Source organism: Tachyglossus aculeatus, chromosome 1 (assembly GCF_015852505.1).
Source record: "Tachyglossus aculeatus isolate mTacAcu1 chromosome 1, mTacAcu1.pri, whole genome shotgun sequence".
Lineage (NCBI taxonomy): Eukaryota > Metazoa > Chordata > Mammalia > Monotremata > Tachyglossidae > Tachyglossus > Tachyglossus aculeatus.
Genome location: NC_052066.1, coordinates 22583975 through 22604814, shown reverse-complemented (window position 1 = coordinate 22604814; position 20840 = coordinate 22583975). Strand labels below are relative to the sequence as shown.

The following is a 20840-nucleotide window of genomic DNA, read 5'->3' as shown; positions in this document are numbered from 1 at the left end:
TAACAAATACCATCATTATTTTTATTCCTATTATTATTCCTATTATTTTTATTATTAGTTCTAGTCAAAGTCTTGGTACAGTGAGGAGGGGCGAAGCCCGCCTCATGGCGCCAAGGTCGGACACGAGGCCCAGGCGGCAAGGCCAAGGCGCAGGCGCAGTCGCGTTGGGGGCCGCTTCGCCCCCTACTGCGCACGCGCAGCTCCTGCCCGGTGCCGCACACGCCCCTCCCCCTACGCGATTCTGCGCACGCGCGGCCCATGCCCGATTCTGCGCACGCGCCTCCCCCCCGCCGCTGCGCACGCGCAGCTCCTGCCCTGTTCTGCGCACGCCCCCTCCCCGCCCCTGCTGTGTTCTGCGCACGCGCCTCTCCCTCCGCCCGCTTCTGCGCACGCGCAGCTCCTGCCCGGTGCCTCGCACGCACGCCCCCCCGACCACGCGCTTCTGCGCACGCCCGTCGCCCTACGCGGTTCTGCGCACGCGCAGCCCCTGCCCGATTCTGCACACTGCCCCTCCCCTGCTCTGTTCTGCGCACGCGCCTCCCCCCGCCGCCCGCTTCTGCGCAAGCGCCGCTCCTGCCCTGCTCTGCGCACGCCCCCACCCCGCCCCTGCTCTGCGCATGCGCTTCTCCCGCCCCCCGGTGCCGCGCACGCGCAACCCCTGCCCGGTTCTGCGCACGTTCCCCCCAAACCCCCGGCTCGGTTCTGCGCACGCGCTTCCCCCCGCCTCCACGCCCCCCCCCCCCCCCGCTCGGTTCTGCGCACGCCCCTCCCCCTACGCGGTTCTGCGCACGCGCAGCCCCGACCCTCTTCTGCGCACGCCCCTTTCCCCCCTCCCCTGTTCTGCCTACGCGCCTCGCCCCGCCTCCCGCTTATGCGCAGGCGGAGCTCCTGCCAGGTTCTGCGTACGCCCCCTCCCCTCCCGTTCTGCGCACGCGCCTCCCCCCGCCGCCCGCATATGCGCACGCGCAGCTCCTGCCCGGTGCCGCGCACGCGCCTCCACCCCCCACCAACGCGGTGCTGTGCACGCGCAACCCCGACCCTCTTCTGCGCACGCCCCTTCCCTCTCCCCTGTTCTTCGTACGCGCCTCTCCCCGCCTCCCGCTTATGCGCATGCGGAGCTCCTGCCAGGTTCTGCGCACGCCCCCTCCCCTCCCCTGCTCTGCGCACGCGCCTCCCCCCGCCGCCCGCATATGCGCACGCGCAGCTCCTGGCCGGTGTCGCGCACGCCTCTCCCGCTCCGCGGTTCCGCACACGCCCCCCTCCCCTCCCCAGCTCTGTTCTGCGCACGCGCATCCCCTGCCCGGTGCCGCGCACGCCCCTCCCCTTCCGCGGTTCTGCGCAGGCGCAGCTACTGGCCGGTGGCGCGCACGCGCAGCCCCTGCCCGCTTCTGCGCACGCCCCCTCCCCTCCCCTGCCGTGTCCTGCGCACGCGCCTCCCCCCCCACCCCGCCCCGCCGCCCTCTTCTGCGCACGCGCGCCCCCCGCCCGGCCGTTGTCGCCGGAGCTAGTCTCGGTTCGGCGTCGGCCGATTCGCCCCGGGGCGCGGCGCGAAAGTGCGGGCGCGAAAGGTGTGTCCGTGCGCCGCCCCGACGGGGAGGACGAAGATGGCCTGCCTGCTGGACGCCCCCATCCGCATGAGCGTCCTCTCGGTGAGTCCCGAACCCGGAACGCCTGAGGCGTCTACAACACTGCCCGGCCACTAACCGTAATAATAATAATGGCTTTTATTCAGCGCTTACTACGTGCAGAGCACTGTTCTAAGCGCTGGGGAGGTTCCAAGGTGATCAGGTTGTCCCACGGGGGGCTCACCGTCTTCATCCCCATTTCACAGATGAGGGAAGTGAGGCCCAGAGAAGTGAAGTGACTTGCCCAAAGTCACCCAGCTGACAGTTGGTGGAGCCGGGATTTGAACCCATGACCTCTGACTCCAAAGCCGGGGCTTTTTCCACTGAGCCACGCTGCTTCTCTCCCTTTCCCTCCCATAATAATAATGACAGCATTTATTAAGCGCTTACTATGTGCGAAGCACTGTTCTAAGCGCTGGGGAGGTTACAAGGTGACCAGGTTGTCCCCCGTGGGGCTCACAGTCTTCATCCCCATTTTCCAGATGAGGCAGCTGAGGCCCAGAGAAGTCAAGTGACTTGCCCAAAGTCACACAGCAGACAGTTGGCGGAGCCGGGATTTGAACCCATGACCTCTGACTCCAAAGCCCGGGCTCTTTGCCACTGAGCCACGCTGCTTCTCTCCTTTTCCCTCCCATAATAATAATAATAATGGCATTTATTAAGCGCTTACTATGTGCAAAGCACTGTTCTAAGCGCTGGGGAGGTTACAAGGTGACCAGGTTGTCCCCCATGGGGCTCACAGTCTTCATCCCCATTTTACAGATGAGGGAACTGAGGCCCAGAGAAGTGAAGTGACTTGCCCCAAGTCACACAGCTGACAGTTGGCGAAGCAGGGATTTGAACCCATGACCTCTGACTCCAAAGCCCGGGCTTTTTCCACTGAGCCACGCTGCTTCTCTCCCTTTCCCTCCCATACTACTACTAAAAATAATAATAATAATAATAGCATTTACTAAGCATTTACTCCATGCAAAGCACTGTTCTAAGCACTGGAGAGGTTACAAGGTGATCAGGTTGTCCCCCATGGGGCTCACAGTCTTCATCCCCATTTTACAGATGAAGGAACTGAGGCACAGAGAAGTGAAGTGAGATGCCCAAAGTCATACAGCTGACAGTTGGCGGAGCCGGGATTTGAACCCATGACCTCTGACTCCAAAGCCCGGGCTCTTTCCACTAAGCCACGCTGCTTCTCTCCCTTTGCCTCCCATAATAATAATAATAATAATGATGGCATTTACTAAGCGCTTACTCCGTGGAAAGCACTGTTGTAGGCGCTGGGGAGGTTACAAGGTGATCAGGTTGTCCCACGGGGGGCTCACAGTCTTCATCCCCATTTTCCAGATGAGGTAACTGAGGCCCAGAGAAGTGAAGTGACTTGCCCAAAGTCACACAGCTGACAGTTGGCGAAGTCGGGATTTGAACCCACGACTTCTGACTCCAAAGCCCGGGCTCTTTTCCACTGAGCCACACTGCTTCTCTCCCTTTCTCTCCCATAATATCAATAATAATAATAATAATGGCATTTATTAAGTGTTTACTAGGTGCAAAGCACTCTTCTAACTGCTGGGGAGGTTGCAGGGTGATCAGGTTGTCCCCCGTGGGGTTCACAGTCTTCATCCCCATTTTACAGATGAGGTCCCTGAGGCACAGAGAAGTTAAGTGACTTGCCCAAAGTCACCCAGCTGACAATTGGAGGAGCCGGGATTTGAACCCATGACCTCTGACTCCAAAGCCTGGGCTCTTTCCACTGAGCCACGCTGCTTCTCTGTGAAACCCTAAAGCACACACCATTATTGTTATTATTATTATTGTTATCATTATTATTATTACCCATTATTATTATTATTACTATCATCTCCCCCTCCCCCATAATAATAATGATGATGATGGCATTTATTAAGCGCTTACTATGTGCAGAACAGTGTTCTTAGCGCTGGGGAGGTTCCAAGGTGATCAGGTTGTCCCACGGGGGGCTCCCAGTCTTCATCCCCATTTTACAGATGAGGTCACTGAGGCCCAGAGAAGTGAAGTGACTTGCCCAAAGTCACACAGCTGACAATTGGCAGACCCGGGATCTGAACCCATGACCTCTGACTCCAAAGCCCGGGCTGTTTCCACTGAGCCACTCTGCTTCTCTGTAGCCACTGTGCTTCTCTGTGAAACCCTAAAACACATACCATTATTATCACTATTATTATTGTTATTATCATTATTCTTGTTATCCTTATTATTGTTGTTATTGTTATTATCACTGTTATCATCTCCTTCTCCCCCCATAATAATAATAATAATAATGATGATGGCATTTATTAAGCGCTTACTATGTCCAAAGCACTATTCCAAGCGCTGGGGAGGTTACAAGGTAATCAGTTTGTCCCACGGAGGGCTCACAGGCTTCATCCCCATTTTACAGATGAGGTAACTGAGGCCCAGAGAATAACAATCATAATGATGGCATTTATGATGGCATTTATTAAGCGCTTACTATGTGCAAAGCACTGTTCCAAGCGCTGGGGAGGTTACAAGGTAATCAGGTTGTCCCATGGAGGGCTCACAGGCTTCATCCCCATTTTACAGATGAGGTAACTGAGGCCCAGAGAATACCAATCATAATGATGGCATTTATGATGGCATTTATTAAGCACTTACTATGTGCAAAGCACTGTTCCAAGTGCTGGGGAGGTTACAAGGTAATCAGGTTGTCCCACGGGGGGCTCACAGGCTTCATCCCCATTTTGCAGATGAGGTAACTGAGGCCCAGAGAATAACAATAATAATGATAGCATTTATGATGGCATTTATTAAGCGCTTACTATGTGCAAAGCGCTGTTCCAAGCGCTGGGGAGGTTACAACGTGATCAGATTGTCCCACGGGGGGCTCACAGGCTTCATCCCCGTTTTACAGATGAGGTAACTGAGGCCCAGAGAATAACAATAATAATGATAGCATTTATGATGGCATTTATTAAGCGCTTACTATGTGCAAAGCACTGTTCCAAGCGCTGGGGAGGTTACAAGGTGATCAGGTTGTCCCACGGGGGGCTCACAGTCTTAATCCCCCCTTTTACAGATGAGGGAACCGAGGCCCAGAGAATAATAATAGTAATGGTGGCATTTATTAAGCACTTACCATGTTCAAAGCACTGTTCCAAGCGCTGGGGGAGTTGCAAGATAGTAATGTTGTCTCACAGGGGGCTCACAGTCTTCATCCTATCAGGCTCTCATCCTATCCCGTCTGGACTACTGCACCAGCCTTCTCTCTGATCTCCCATCCTCGTGTCTCTCTCCACTTCAATCCATACTTCATGCTGCTGCCCGGATTGTCTTTGTCCAGAAACGCTCTGGGCATATTACTCCCCTCCTCAAAAACCTCCAATGGCTACCGATCAATCTGCGCATCAGGCAGAAACTCCTCCCCCTGGGCTTCCAGGCTGTCCATCCCCTGGCCCCCTCCTACCTCCCCTCCCTTCTCTCCTTCTCCAGCCCTGCCCGCAACCTCCGCTCCTCCGCCGCTAATCTCCTCACCGTACCTCGCTCTCGCCCGTCCCGCCATCGACCCCCGGCCCACGTCCTCCCCCGGGCCTGGAATGCCCTCCCTCTGCCCCTCCGCCAAGCTCGCTCTCTTCCTCCCTTCAAGGCCCTGCTGAGAGCTCACCTCCTCCAGGAGGCCTTCCCAGACTGAGCCCCTTCCTTCCTCTCCCCCTCGTCCCCCTCTCCACCCCCCCCATCTTACCTCCTTCCCTTCCCCACAGCACCTGTATATATGTATATATGGTTGTACATTTTATTACTCTATTTATTTATTTATTTATTTTACTTGTACATATCTATCCTATTTATTTTATTTTGTTAGTATGTTTGGTTTTGTTCTCTGTCTCCCCCTTTTAGACTGTGAGCCCACTGTTGGGTAGGGACTGTCTCTATGTGTTGCCAATTTGTACTTCCCAAGCGCTTAGTACAGGGCTCTGCACATAGTAAGCGCTCAATAAATACGATTGATGATGATGATGATGATTTATTGAGCGCTTACTGCATGCGGAGTCTTCTTACCCCATTCACAAGGGCTGAGAATCCAGGGAGTGGGTAAGGCCAGCTGAGTAGGTGAGAAGACGGAAATCAAAAGAGAAATTCGCCGCCAGCTGCCCTCTAGACTGTGAGCCCACTGTTGGGTAGGGACCGTCTCTCTATGTTGCCAATTTGGACTTCCCAAGCGCTTAGTCCAGTGCTCTGCACACAGTAAGCGCTCAATAAATACGATTGATTGAGGGGAAGAGATCCGTTCATCCAGAGCGACGGAAATCAAAAGAGAAATTCGCCGCCAGCCGCCTTCTAGATTGTGAGCCCGCTGTTGGGTAGGGACTTTCTCTCTATGTTGCCAATTTGGACTTCCCAAGCGCTTAGTACAGTGCTCTGCACACAGTAAGCGCTCAATAAATACAATTGATTGATTGATAGAGAGGAAGAGATCCATTCATCCAGATCTCTTTCACTCTTCCTTTTTCTTCTTTACCCTTTTCCTTTCAACTTAGTTTGGGTGATGTTTAAGTTCCGTGTTAAATGAAGGATGGGTGTTGTTTTGTGGTCTGTCTCCCCCTTCTAGACTGTGAGCCCACTGTTGGGTAGGGACCGTCTCTAGATGTTGCCAGCTTGGACTTCCCAAGCGCTTAGTCCAGTGCTCTGCACACAGTAAGCGCTCAATAAATATGATTGATTGATTAATAAACTAATAAATTAATAGAGAAGCAGCGTGGCTCAGTGGAAAGAGCCCGGGCTTTGGAGTCAGAGGTCATGGGTTCAAATCCCGGCTCCGCCAACTGTCAGCCGTGTGACTTTGGGCAAGTCACTTCACTTCTCTGGGCCTCAGTTCCCTCATCTGCAAAATGGGGAGGAAGACCGTGAGCCCCTGTGGGACAACCTGGTCACCTTGTAACCTCCCCAGTGCTTCGAACAGTGCTTTGCACATAGTAAGCGCTTCATAAATGCCATTAGTATTATTTATAGCCAGGTGGGGACGGAGTCAGTTGGATAAGGTTTCCCGGAGAAGGGGGTGGCCCCCAGCGTCAAAGGCAGCTGAGAGGCGGAGGAGGATTAGGATGGAGTAGAGGTCGTTGGATTTGGCATTCGTTCATTCATTCAATCGTACTTATTGAGCGCTTACTGTGTGCGGAGCACTGTACTGAGCGCTTGGGAAGTCCAAGTCGGCAACATCTAGAGACGGTCCCTACCCAACAGCGGGCTCACAGCCTCAAAGGGGATCATCGGTGACCTTGGAAAGGGCGGTTTCTGCGGAGTGAAGGGGACGGAAGCCAGGTGGGAGGGGGTCCAGGAGGGAATTGGAAGAGAGGAATTTGAGATGGGAGTGTAGATCACTTCCTCAAGGAGTTTGGAGAGGAAAGGTAATCAATCAGTCGTATTTATTGAGCGCTTACTGTGTGCAGAGCGCTGTACTGAGCGCTTGGGAAGTACAAGTTGGAAGAGAGAGATAGGGCAATAACTGGAGGGAGCCGCGGGGTCAGGGGAGAGTTTTTTAGGATAGTGGAGACGCGAGCATGTTTCATTCATTCATTCAATCGTATTTATTGAGCGCTTACTGTGTGCGGAGCACTGTACTGAGCGCTTGGGAAGTACAAATTGGCAACATATAGAGACAGTCCCTACCCAACAGCGGGCTCACGGTCTAGAAAGCACCGGGGAAGAAGCCGTTGGAGAGCAAACAGTTGAAGAGGGCAGTTAGGGGAGGGAAGGAGGGAGGAGGTCAGAGTTTCAATCAATCAGTCGTATTTATTGAGCACTTACTGTGTGCAGAGCACTGTACTAAGCGCTTGGGAAGTACAAGTTGGCAACATAGAGAGGCAGTCCCTACCCAAGGTGCAGAGGAATGGGGCCAGATGCTCATGTGGAGCGGGTGGATTTTGAGAAGAGGCAGGAGATCTCCTCTTAGAGATACTGCGGGGAACGATAGGAGAGTTGGGGAGGAACTGAGGGGAACAGGGGTGATTTTTAGGGAGCGCACGCCTGATAGTGGCAACTTGCTTATTAAAGCTGGTGGCCCGGTCACTGGGAGCAGGGAAGCCAGAGAAGTGAGTGGAAGGAGAAACTTGAAGTGGATGAAGACCCCCACAAGTTCTGTGCGTGACAGAACCCCCAAATCCCGCCCACGCGGAATTCCCTGGCCGTTTGTACGCGGTGGGGCGGCCCCCCCATAGCTCTCCCCCGTGTGCACTTCCCACTCGGGAGGAATCCGCTTGAGTTACACACCCGCTCCCACCCACGAGGATTTTCCACTCGCGAGGAATCCCCTTCATGCGTTCCCTACCCACGGCGAAGGGCCTGGCTTCCGGTCCGGCGGGATAATCATCAGTCGTATTTATTGAGTGCTTACTGTGTGCAGAGCACTGTGCTGAGCGCTTGGGAAGTACAAATTGGCAACATATAGAGACAGTCCCTACCCAACAGTGGGCTCACAGTCTAAAAGGGGGAGACAGAGAACGAAACCAAACATACTAACAAAATAAAATAGATATGTACAAGTAAAATAAATAGAGTAATAAATAATGGCATTTACTAAGCGCTTACTATGTGCAAAGATGGGACCCTCGCTCTCCCCTCCGTCGCACGGCTCCTCACTCGGTCACCCGCCGCCCGCCGCGAGTCTCCATCCTCCGCGCAGAGGGCCAGAGGCCGCAGGGGTTTCTCACCTGTGCTCCTAGGCCATTCCAGCCTCAGTTTATCCAATCTCTGCCCCCCTCCTCCGTACCTATTTGATTGGCACGGCGGCGAGGGACACCTTCCGTATTCCCGGCTCGGGCTGTCAACCCGGCAGTTTGGGACACCGTCCCACCCTCACTTCCGAGTTCGCCCGATGGATCAGGCGGTGACGAGGTAGCGTTTGATGGCCGGTACCCCAGGGTCACCTTTGGGACAGGCGGGAAGAGCCAAGGGAGTAAGTCAGATCGACGCGGAAGGGAGCGGGAAAAGAGGAAAGTTGGGGGGGCTTAGTCTGGGAAGGCCTCCTGGAGGAGATGGGCCTTCAGTAAGGCTTTGAGGTCCGGGGGAGTAACTACCAATCAATCAATCAATCGTATTTATTGAGCGCTTACTATGTGCAGAGCACTGTACTAAGCGCTTGGGAAGTACAAATTGGCAACATATAGAGACAGTCCCTACCCAACAGTGGGCTCACAGTCTAAAAGGGGGAGACAGAGGACAAAACCAAACATACTAACAAAATAAAATGAATAGAATAGATATGTACAAGTAAAATAAATAAATAGAGTAATAAATATGTGCAAACATATATGCATATATACAGGTGCTGTGGGGAAGGGAAGGAGGTAAGATGGGGGGGGATGGAGAGGGGGACGAGGAGGGAGGGAATTCCAGGCCAGAGGCAGGACCTGGGCCTGGGGTCGGTGCCAGGACAGGTGAGATCGAGGCACGGTGAGAAGGTCCGCACCAAATCAATCAATCAATCGTATTTATTGAGCGCTTACTGCGTGCAGAGCACTGGACTAAGCGCTTGGGAAGTCCAAGTCGGCAGCATCTAGAGACGGTCCCGACCCAACAGCGGGCTCACAGTCTAGAAGGGGGAGACAGACAACGAAACAAAACGTATTAACTGAATAAAATGAATAGGATAAAAAAAAATCCTGATAGGAACCAGAAAGCCGCCTCGGTGCCGGGCAGGCTGCCAGTCCACTGTCCAGCGCTTAGTACGGTGCCCAGCACGTAGTGAGCGCTTAACGAATACCACCAGTTATTATTCATCGCTTCCACAAGGATCCGCAGTCCGGAATTCCGGGCACCAATGTCTGTCCGTCGTTCCTGATAAGAACTCCTTTCAGGAACCATTGTGGTGAGGTTCATCATTGAGGAAGAGGGGTGAGGGCACCTTTGCTGGATCAGAGACCACTGTTGGGTAGGGACCGGCTCTATACGATGCCAACTTGGACTTCCCAAGCGCTTAGTACAGTGCTCTGCACACAGGAAGCGCTCAATAAATACAATTGAATGAATGAATATAGAGGCAGCCCCTACCCAACAGCGGGCAAATTCCCCTTACCTGTTTTGGTATTCTTAGCATCCCTTCTCCCCTCTCTTACTGTAAAATAATTAAGAGTTGACTGGATATAATTTTAGATAAACCGCGAGTCTCACCGTAAATTATGAAAAAGAATGGAATGATGGCCTCACCCTCAAAGATTTAGTAACAGACTTTGGGTGCAATTCAGGGTTTGTCTCATTGGCAAGTACTTCTAAGGGTGTGCACAATCCGGGTGCCGGCTGGTTTGTAGGAGAGAAGCGAGGTGAGTTATAATAATAATAATAATAATGATGGTATTTATTAAGCGCTTACTATGTACAAAGCACTGTTCTAAGATCTGGGGCAGATACAAGGTGATTAGGCTGTCCCACGTGGGACTCACAGTCTTCATCCTCATTTTACAGATGAGGTAACGGAGGCTCAGAGAAGTTGTGACTTGCCCAAGGTCACACAGCAGACATGTGGGGGAGCTGGGATTCGAACCCATGACCTCTGACTCCAAAGCCCGGGCTCTTTTCCACTGAGCCACGCTGCTTCTCTAAGCAGTTAGGAGGAGGCAAGGTGATGAAGTGCTTTAAAGCCAATGGTGAAAAGCTTTTGTGAGGCACAAAGGTGGATAGGCAACCCACTGGAGACTTTCGAGGAGGGGAGCGACGTGTCCGGGACGTTTCTGTAATAATAATAATAATAATAATAATAATAATAATTATGGCATTTGTTAAGCGCTTACTATGTGCCGAGCACTGTTCTAAGCGCGGGGGTGGGGGGATGCAAGGTGATCAAGTTGTCCCACGTGGGGCTCCCAGTCTTAATCCCCATTTTGCAGATGAGGGAACGGAGGCTCAGAGAAGTTAAGTGACTTGCCCAAGGTCACACAGCAGACATGGGGGGGAGCTGGGATTCGAACCCACGACCTCTGACTCCAAAGCCCGGGCTCTTCCCGCTGAGCCACGCCGCTTCTGTAGAAAGACAGTCCGGGCAGCGGAGTGAAGTATTCATTCATTCATTCGTTCAGTCGTCTTTATTGAGCGCTTACTGCGCGCAGAGCACTGTACTAAGCGCTTGGGAAGTCCAAGTTGGCAACAGATAGAGACGGGCCCTACCCGTGTAGAAGAGCGGTTGGAGACGGCGGCACGGCGAAACCTTAGACGGGAAGGGAGTCGTTTTTAAAGAGGTTTTAGAAAACCTCTGGCCTAGAGGACTGCCCATCCTAGGACTGTCGGATTACCTAGCGATTTTCTTTTTTGTACATTTTGGTTTTTAATCGAACGGGTAGCTCTGAACTTATTTTTATCCCGACTTTGGAGGACTCGTGTTTGGAAAATGGATGGTGGGATTGGTTTCCTTCCAATGCCGCAAACACCGGCAAGCGCTTTCACCGAAGAGAAGGAGCGTGGCTCGCTGGAAAAGAGCCCGGGCGCTGGAGTCCGAGGTCAGAGGTTCAAATCCTGGCTCCACCACTTGTCAGCTGTGTGACTTTGGGCAAGTCTGTTCACTTCTCTGGGCCTCAGTGACCTCATCTGGAAAATGGGGATGAAGACTGTGAGCCCACCGTGGGACGAGTATGGAATGAAGGGGGGGAGAGAGGCAGGATCTTGGGGGGGTCAGCAAGGAGGCTGATACAGTAATAATAATTATGGTATTTAAGTGCTTACTCTGTTCCAGGCACTGTACTAAGCGCTGATCTAGGTGGGATAGGATGAGTGATTGCATTACCACGGTAGCAGTTTGGATGGAGAGGAAAAGATGGATTTTAGCGATGTTGTGAAGGTGGGAGTGACAGGATTTGGTGATGGGTTGAGTATGTGGTTTGAATGAGAGTTGATGCAGTAAGAAGAATAGTGATAATAATTACGGTATTTAAGTGCTTACTATGTGCCGGGCACTGTACTAAACGCTGATCTAGGTGGGACAGGATGAGTGATTGCATTACCACGGTAGCAGTTTGGATGGAGAGGAAAAGATGGATTTTAGCGATGTTGTGAAGGTGGGAGCGACAGGATTTGGTGATGGGTTGAGTATGTGGTTTGAATGAGAGAGAGGAGTCAAGGATGCATTCATTCATTCAGTCATATTTATTGAGCGCTTACTGTGTGCAGAGCACTGTACAAAGCGCTTGGGCAGTACAAGTCGGCAACACGTAGAGACGGTCCCTACCCGACAGTGGGCTCACAGTCTAGAAGGGGGAGGATAACACCAAGTGGACGGGCTTGTGAAACGGGAAGGAGGGTGGTGCCGTCTTCAGTGACGGGAAAGTCTGGGAGAGGGCAGGGTTTGGGAGGGAAGTTAAGGAGCTCGGTTTGGGACGCGTTAAGTGTGAGGTGATGGGAGGACATCCAAGTAGAGATGTCCAGAAGGGAAGAGGAGATACGAGCCTGGACAGAGAGTTCAGGGGAGGAGACGTAGACTTGGGTATCATCATCATCAATCGTATTTATTGAGGGCTTACTGTGTGCAGAGCACTGTAGTAAGCGCTTGGGAAGTACAAATTGGCAACATATAGAGACAGTCCCTACCCAACAGTGGGCTCACAGTCTAAAAGGGGGAGACAAAACCAAACGTACTAACAAAATAAAATAAATAGAATAGATAGATCATCTGCATAGAGGTGGTAATTGAAGCCGTGGAAGCGAATGAGTTTCCAAGGGAGTGAGTGTGATGGACGTGTGAAGGGGACCCAGAACTGACCCTTGAGGGACCCCCACACTTAGGGGGTGGGAGGCAGAGGAGGAGCCACCGAAGGAGACTGAGAATGAACGGTCAGAGAGTGAGCCGGAGAATCAGGTACACCCCCTTTTAGACTGTGAGCCCACTGTTGGGTAGGGACTGTCTCTATATGTTGCCAATTTGTACTTCCCAAGTGCTTAGTACAGTGCTCTGCACACAGTAAGTGCTCAATAAATATGATTGATGATGATGATGATGATGATCAGGTGATGGCAAAGTCAGTGAAGCCAAGGTTGGAGAACGTTCCCAGGAGCAGGGGGCCTTGAAGGGAGGAAGAGAGCTAGCTTGGCGGATGGGCAGAGGGAGGGCATTCCGGGCCCGGGGGAGGACGTGGGCCGGGGGTCGACGGCGGGACAGGCGAGAACGAGGCCTAACGGTGAGGAGATTAGCGGCGGAGGAGCGGAGGGTGCGGGCTGGGCTGGAGAAGGACAGAAGGGAGGGGAGGGAGGAGGGGGCCAGGGGATGGACAGCCTGGAAGCCCAGGGGGAGGAGTTGCTGCCTGATGCGCAGATTGATTGGTAGCCACTGGAGATTTTTGAGGAGGGGAGTAACATGCCCAGAGCGTTTCTGGACAAAGACAATCCGGGCAACAGCATGAAGTATGGATTGAAGTGGAGAGAGACACGAGGATGGGAGATCATAGAGGAGGCTGATGCAGTAGTCCAGACGGGATAGGATGAGAGCTTGAACGAGCAGGGTAGCGGTTGGGATGGAGAAGAAAGGGCGGATCTTGGCAATGTTGCAGAGCTGAGACCGGTGGGTTTTGGGGACTGCTTGGATTTGAGGGGTGAATGAGAGAGCGGAGTCGAGGATGACACCAAGGTTGCGGGCTTGTGAGACGGGAAGGATGGTAGTGCCGTCAACAGAGATGGGAAAGTCAGGGAGAGGACAAGGTTTGGGAGGGAAGACAAGGAGTTCAGTCTTGGACATGTTGAGTTTTAGGTGGCGGGCAGACATCCAGATGGAGATGTCCTGAAGGAGGGAGGAGATGCGAGCCTGGAGGGAGGGGGAGAGAGCAGGGGCAGAGATGTAGATCTGGGTGTCATCAGCGTAGAGGTGATAGTTGAAGCCGTGGGAGCGAATGAGGTCACCAAGGGAGTGAGTGTAGATTGAGAACAGAAGGGGACCAAGCACTGAACCTTGGGGAACCCCCACCGTAAGGGGATGGGACGGGGAGGAGGAGCCTGCAAAAGAGACTGAGAATGAACGGCCGGAGAGGTAAGAGGAGAACCAGGAGAGGACGGAGTCTGTGAAGCCAAGGTCAGATAGCGTGTTGAGAAGAAAGGGGTGGGCCACAGTGTCGAAGGCAGCCGAGAGGTCGAGGAGGATTAGGACAGAGTAGGAGCCGTTGGATTTGGCAAGCAGGAGGTCATTGGTGACCTGTGAGAGGGCAGTTTCCGTGGAATGTAGGGGACGGAAGCCAGACTGGAGGTGGGCGAGGAGAGAGTAGGTGTTAAGGAATTCGAGGCAGCGCGTGTAGACGACTCGTTCAAGGAGTTTGGAAAGGAATGGATGGTAGGAGGGAGATGGGGCGATAACTAGAAGGTGAGGTGGGGTCAAGAGAGGGGTTTTTTTAGGATGGGAGAGACATGGGCATGTTTGAAGGCAGAGGGGAAGGAACCAGTGGAGAGTGAGCGGTTGAAGGTGGAAGTTAAGGAGAGGAGAAGGGATGGAGCGAGAGATTTCACGAGATGAGAGGGAATGGGGTCAGAAGCACAGGTGGCCGGAGTAGCACTTGAGAGGAGGGAGGAGAGTTCCTCTGAGGATACTGCTGGGAAGGATGGGAGAGGAGCAGAGAGTGTTGAGAGCCGGGGGGATGGAGAAAGGGGGGAAGAGACTTTGGGGAGGTTGGACCTGATGGATTTAATTTTGTTAATGAAGTAGGAGGCCAGATCGTTGGGGGTGAGGGAAGGAGAAGGGGGAGGAACCGGGGGCCTGAGAAGGGAGTTGAATGTACGGAAGAGCTGGCGGGGGTGATGGGCATGGGTGTCAATAAGGGAGGAGAAATAGCTTTGTCTGGCAGAGGAGAGGGCTGAGTTAAGGCAGGAAGGGATAAACTTGAAGTGAACGAGGTTCTAGACTGTGAGCCCGTTGTTGGGTAAGGACCGTCTCTATATGTTGCCAACTTGTACTTCCCCAGTGCTTAGTACAGTGCTCTGCACACAGTAAGTGCTAAATAAATATGATTGAACGAATGAATGACCAGAGAAGCCGCGTGGCTCAGTGGAAAGAGCCCGGGCTTTGCAATCAGAGGTCATGGGTTCAAATCCCAACTCTGCCAATTGTCAGCCGGGTGACTTTGGGCAAGTCACTTCACTTCTCTGGACCTCAGTTCCCTCATCTATAAAATGGGGATGAAGACTGTGAGCCCCCCGTGGGACCTCCTGATCACCTTGTATCTTCCCCAGCGCTTAAAACAGTGCTTTGCACGTAGTAAGCGCTTAACAAATGCCATTATTATTATTATTATTATTATTAAGTCATTGGTGACCTTGCAGAGAGCCGTTTCGGTAGCATGGAGCGGGCAGAAGCTGGATTGCAATGGGTCAAAGAGGGAGTTGGCGGAAAGAAAGTGGAGACAGTGGGACTAAACTCAGCGAGTTTGGGCAGGAGTTGTTAGGAGGGAGAGTGAAATTTAAATGGTTCCTAATAATAATAATAATAATAATAATAATAATAATAATAATAATGATGGCATTTGTTAAGCGCTTACTATGTGCAAAGCACTGTTCTAAGCGCTGGGGGGGATACAATGTGATCAAGTTGTCCCACGTGGGGTTCACAGTCTTAATCCCCATTTTTACAGATGAGGGAACTGAGGCTCAGAGAAGTTAAGTGACTTGCCCAAGGTCACACAGCAGACTTGTGGTGGAGCCGGGATTCGAACCCCTGACCTCTGACTCCAAAGCCCGGGCTGTTTCCACTGAGCCACGCTGCTTCTCTGTTGTACGAGCAGAATAACCGTGGGGTAGGAATAGGTTAAAATATGAAATAGTATTTTCCGGTGACCTTGGAACACATTCCAGCCCCAAACACACACACACACACATAAAATGACCTGAAATAGTAATAATAATAATAATAATAATGACTTCACTTCACTTCTCTGTGCCTCAGTTACCTCATCTTTAAAATGGGGTTTAAGATTGTGAGCCCCACATAGGACAACCTGCTCACCTTGTATCCTCCCCAGCGCTTGGAACAGCGCTTTGCACATAGTAAGTGCTTAACAAATACCAAAAATAAATAATAATAATAATAATAATAAAGACTGGCCATCTCTAGGGAAATAACAGAAAGGGGGCTGTGGGCTGCAGCGTGGCTCAGTGGAAAGAGCTCGGGCTTTGGAGTCAGAGGTCGCGGGTTCGAATTCCGGCTCCTCCACGTGCCTGCTGTGTGACCTTGGGCTAGTCACTTCACTTCTCTACGCCTCAGTTCCCTCATCTGTAAAATGGGGATGAAGACTGTGAGCCCCCCGTGGGACAACCTCATCACCTTGCATCCCCCCCAGCGCTTAGAACAGTGCTTTATGTTGCCAACTTGTACTTCCCAAGCGCTTAGTACATTGCCCTGCACACAGTAAGCGCTCAATAAATACGATTGATGATGATGATGATGATGATGATGCTTTGCACATAGTAAGCGCTTAACAAATGCCATCATTATTATTATTATTATATTGTGAAGGGAATCTCGTGGCACCGACCAAGTGATCGAACCGTAGGCTGTTAGAAAGGTAAAAGGAGACTTCTTACCCTTAAAAAACTACTTTTAACTGGTTTGTGAGGTTTTTTTGTGGAAGAAATCAACCAAGCCCACTGTTGGGTAGGGACCGTCTCTATATGTTGCCAATTTGTACTTCCCAAGCGCTTAGTACAGTGCTCTGCACACAGTAAGCGCTCAATAAATACGATTGATGATGATGATGATGATGCTTTGCACATAGTAAGCGCTTAACAAATGCCATCATTATTATTATTATTATATTGTGAAGGGAATCTTGAGGCACCGACCAAGCGATCAAACCGTAGGCTGTTAGAAAGGTAAAAGGAGACTTCCTGCTCTTAAAAAACTACTTTTAACTGGTTTGTGAGGTTTTTTTATGGAAGAAATCAACCAAGCCCACTGTTGGGTAGGGACCGTCTCTATATGTTGCCAGTTTGTACTTCCCAAGCGCTTAGTCCAGTGCTCTGCACACAGTAAGCGCTCAATAAAAGCGATTGATGATGATGATGATGATGCTTTGCACATAGTAAGCGCTTAACAAATGCCATCATTATTATTATTATTATATTGTGAAGGGAATCTTGTGGCACCGACCAAGCGATCGAACCGTGGGCTGTTAGAAAGGTAAAAGGAGACTTCCTGCTCTTAAAAAACTACTTTTAACTGGTTTGTGAGGTTTTTTTATGGAAGAAATCAACCAAGCCCACTGTTGGGTAGGGACCGTCTCTATATGTTGCCAATTTGTACTTCCCAAGCGTTTAGTACAGTGCTCTGCACACAGTAATCGCTCAATAAATACGATTGATGATGATGATGATGCTTTGCACATAGTAAGCGCTTAACAAATGCCATCATTATTATTATTATTATATTGTGAAGGGACTCTTGAGGCACCGACCAAGCGATCGAACCGTAGGCTGTTAGAAAGGTAAAAGGAGACTTCTTGCTCTTAAAAAAACTACTTTTAACTGGTTTGTGAGTTTTTTTGGGAAGAAATCAACCAAGCCCACTGTTGGGTAGGGACCGTCTCTATATGTTGCCAATTTGTACTTCCCAAGCGTTTAGTACAGTGCTCTGCACACAGTAATTGCTCAGTAAATACGATTGATGATGATAATGATGATGATGCTTTGCACATAGTAAGCGCTTAACAAATGCCATCATTATTATTATTATTATATTGTGAAGGGAATCTTGAGGCACCGACCAAGCGATCGAACCGTGGGCTGTTAGAAAGGTAAAAGAAGACTTCTTGCTCTTAAAAAAACTACTTTTAACTGGTTTGTGAGTTTTTTCGGTAAGAAATCAACCAAGCCCACTGTTGGGTAGGGACTGTCTCTATATGTTGCCAATTTGTACTTCCCAAGCGTTTAGTACAGTGCTCTGCACACAGTAATCGCTCAATAAATACGATTGATGATGATGATGATGCTTTGCACATAGTAAGCGCTTAACAAATGCCATCATTATTATTATTATATTGTGAAGGGAATCTTGAGGCACCGACCAAGCGATCGAACCGTAGGCTGTTAGAAAGGTAAAAGGAGACTTCTTGCTCTTAAAAAAACTACTTTTAACTGGTTTGTGAGTTTTTTTGGGAAGAAATCAACCAAGCCCACTGTTGGGTAGGGACCGTCTCTATATGTTGCCAATTTGTACTTCCCAAGCGTTTAGTACAGTGCTCTGCACACAGTAATCGCTCAGTAAATACGATTGATGATGATAATGATGATGATGCTTTGCACATAGTAAGCGCTTAACAAATGCCATCATTATTATTATTATTATATTGTGAAGGGAATCTTGTGGCACCGACCAAGCGATCGAACCGTAGGCTGTTAGAAAGGTAAAAGGAGACTTCTTGCTCTTAAAAAACTACTTTTAACTGGTTTGTGAGGTTTTTTTATGGAAGAAATCAACCAAGCCCACTGTTGGGTAGGGACCGTCTCTATATGTTGCCAATTTGTACTTCCCAAGCGCTTAGTCCAGTGCTCTGCACACAGTAAGCGCTCAATAAATACGATTGATGATGATGATGATTTGCGTGACCTAAAAATCGCCTGATTTTTTTTTTTTCTCCTCCTCTGCTTCTCCAGGAAGTCACAGCGAGTAGTCGCCACTATGTCGACAGGCTGTTTGACCCCGACCCTCAGAACGTGCTGCACGGTGTCATGTAAGTAACCGCGAAAAACTGGCAAGCCCCCTTCCTTAAGCAGCGGGGCTCAGTGGAAAGAGCCCGGGCTTCAGAGTCAGAGGTCATGGGTTCGAATGCTGGCTCCGCCACATGTCTGCTGTGTGACCTTGGGCATCATCATCATCATCAGTCGTATTTATTGAGCACTTACTGTGTGCAGAGCACTGTACTAAGCACTTGGGAAGTACAAGTTGGCAACATATAGAGACAAGATATTGGGCAAGTCGCTTCACCTCTCCGAGCCTCAGTTCCCTCTTCTGTAAAATGGGGATGAAGACTGTGAGCCCCCCGTGGGACAACCTGATCGCCTTGTATCCCCCCAGCGCTTAGAACAGTGCTTTGCACATAGTAAGCGCTTAACAGATGCCATCGTTATTATTATTAAGGTTTGATTTTTCTCTAGCCTCGCCTTTCAAGACAGACCCATACGTGTATTCTTCTGTCCTTCAAAATTTCATTTTGGAATGTGGCCTAGGGTAGATGCAAGTAATGTCGCTTTAGAAGCAGCGTGGCTCAGTGGAAAGAGCCCGGGCTTTGGAGTCAGAGGTCAGGGGTTCAAATCCCGGCTCCGCCAACTGTCAGCTGGGTGGCTTTGGGCCAGTCACTTCACTTCTCTGAGCCTCAGTGACCTCATCTGGAAAATGGGGATGAAGACTGTGAGCCCCCCGTGGGACAACCTGATCACCTTGGAACCTCCCCAGCGCTTAGAACAGTGCTTTGCACATAGTAAGCACTTAATAAAAGCTATTATTATTGTTATCATTATTATTATTATTATTATTATCATTATTTAGAGAAGCAGCATGGCTCAGTGGAAAGAGCCCGGGCTTTGGAGTCAGAGGTCGTGGGTTCAAATCCCGGCTCCACCAACTGTCAGCTGTGTGGCTTTGGGCCAGTCACTTCACTTCTCTGGGTGTCAGTTCCCTCATCTGGAAAATGGGGATGAAGACTGTGAGCCCCCCGTGGGACAACCTGATCACCTTGTCACCTCCCCAGCGCTTAGAACAGTGCTTTGCACATAGTAAGCACTTAATAAAAGCTATCATTATTATTATTATTATAATCATTATTTAGAGAAGCAGCATGGCTCAGTGGAAAGAGCCTGGGCTTTGGAGTCAGAGGTCATGGGTTCAAATCCCGGCTCCACCAACTGTCAGCTGTGTGGCTTGGGCCAGTCACTTCACTTCTCTGGGCCTCGGTTCCCTCATCTGTAAAATGGGGATGAAGACTGTGAGCCCCACGTGGGACAACCTGATCGCCTTGTAACCTCCCCAGCACTTAGAACAGTGCTTTGCACATAGTAAGCACTTAATAAAAGCTATCATTATCATCATTATTATTATTATTATTATTATCATCATTATTTAGAGAAGCAGCATGGCTCAGTGGAAAGAGCCGGGCTTTGGAGTCAGAGGTCATGGGTTCAAATCCCGGCTCCGCCAACTGTCAGCTGTGTGACTTTGGGCCAGTCACTTCACTTCTCTGCACCTCAGTTACCTCATCTGTAAAATGGGGATGAAGACTGTGAGCCCCCCGTGGGACAACCTGATCGCCTTGTAACCTCCCCAGCACTTAGAACAGTGCTTTGCACATAGTAAGTGCTTAATGAATGCTATCATTATTGTTATTATTATTATTTAGAGAACCAGCATGGCTCAGTGGAAGGAGCCCGGGCTTTGGAGTCAGAGGTCATGGGTTCAAATCCCGGCTCCGCCAACTGTCCGCTGTGTGACTTTGGGCCAGTCACTTCACTTCTCTGTGCCTCAGTGACCTCATCTGTAAAATGGGGGTGAAGACTGTGAGCCCCCCGTGGGACAACCTGATTTGAGTCGGGATTTGAACCCATGACCTCTGACTCCAAAGCCCAGGCTCTTTCCATGCTGAAGGAAAGCAGATACTACGTAGAATTGTTTCTGTGGGACCTGATGACTTTTCATCTACCCCAGCACTTAGTACAGTGCTCGGCACCTAGTCGGCGCTTAATAAATACCACAGTTATTAAATGTGACCGTCTCAGAGGAGAGGTTGGCTGCTGATGTCAGCACCCATCTACCAGGTTCTGAGGTGCGACTGACTTCGAGAAGCAGCGTGGCTCAGTGGGAAGAGCCCGGGCTTGGGAGCCAGAGGTCATGGGTTCGAATTCCGGCTCCGCCACTTGTCAGCTGGGTGACCTTGGGCAAGTCACTTCACTTCTCTGAGCCTCAGTTCCCTCATCTGTAAAATGGGGGTTAAGACTGTGAGCCCCGCGTGGGACAACCTGATCACCTCGGCCCCCCCCCAGGGTTTAGAACAGTGCTTTGCACATAGTAAGCGCTTAACAAATGCTATTATTATTATTATTATTATTATTATTATTATTATTATTATTAAGATGCTTGTCAAAAAGGGATTCACTAATCACCCTCGGAGACAAAATCCACGAGGACACAATGGAAGGACCGCAGAAAGCAAGTAATGTGAAGTCCAGGCAGTGCTCCCAGAACACAGATCTGATGTTCTTCTGAATAAACCCGTGTTAAGGAAT

General features: G+C 50.7%; 1 protein-coding gene across 7 annotated transcripts in view; it reads left to right on the top strand.

Annotated features, from left to right (window-relative positions):
• Positions 1–1527: 1527 nt before the first annotated feature.
• The window catches only part of ARMC8 (armadillo repeat containing 8), a 159125-nt gene continuing 139812 nt past the window's right edge, over positions 1528–20840 (top strand). For all 7 annotated transcript variants that reach the window (XM_038765421.1, XM_038765417.1, XM_038765496.1 and 4 more), the window contains exons 1-2: positions 1528–1649; positions 18219–18295. In XM_038765421.1, the coding sequence (XP_038621349.1) occupies positions 1605–1649; positions 18219–18295 (122 nt within the window). In that variant the 5' untranslated portion in view covers positions 1528–1604. The remainder of the gene's footprint in view (positions 1650–18218; positions 18296–20840) is intronic.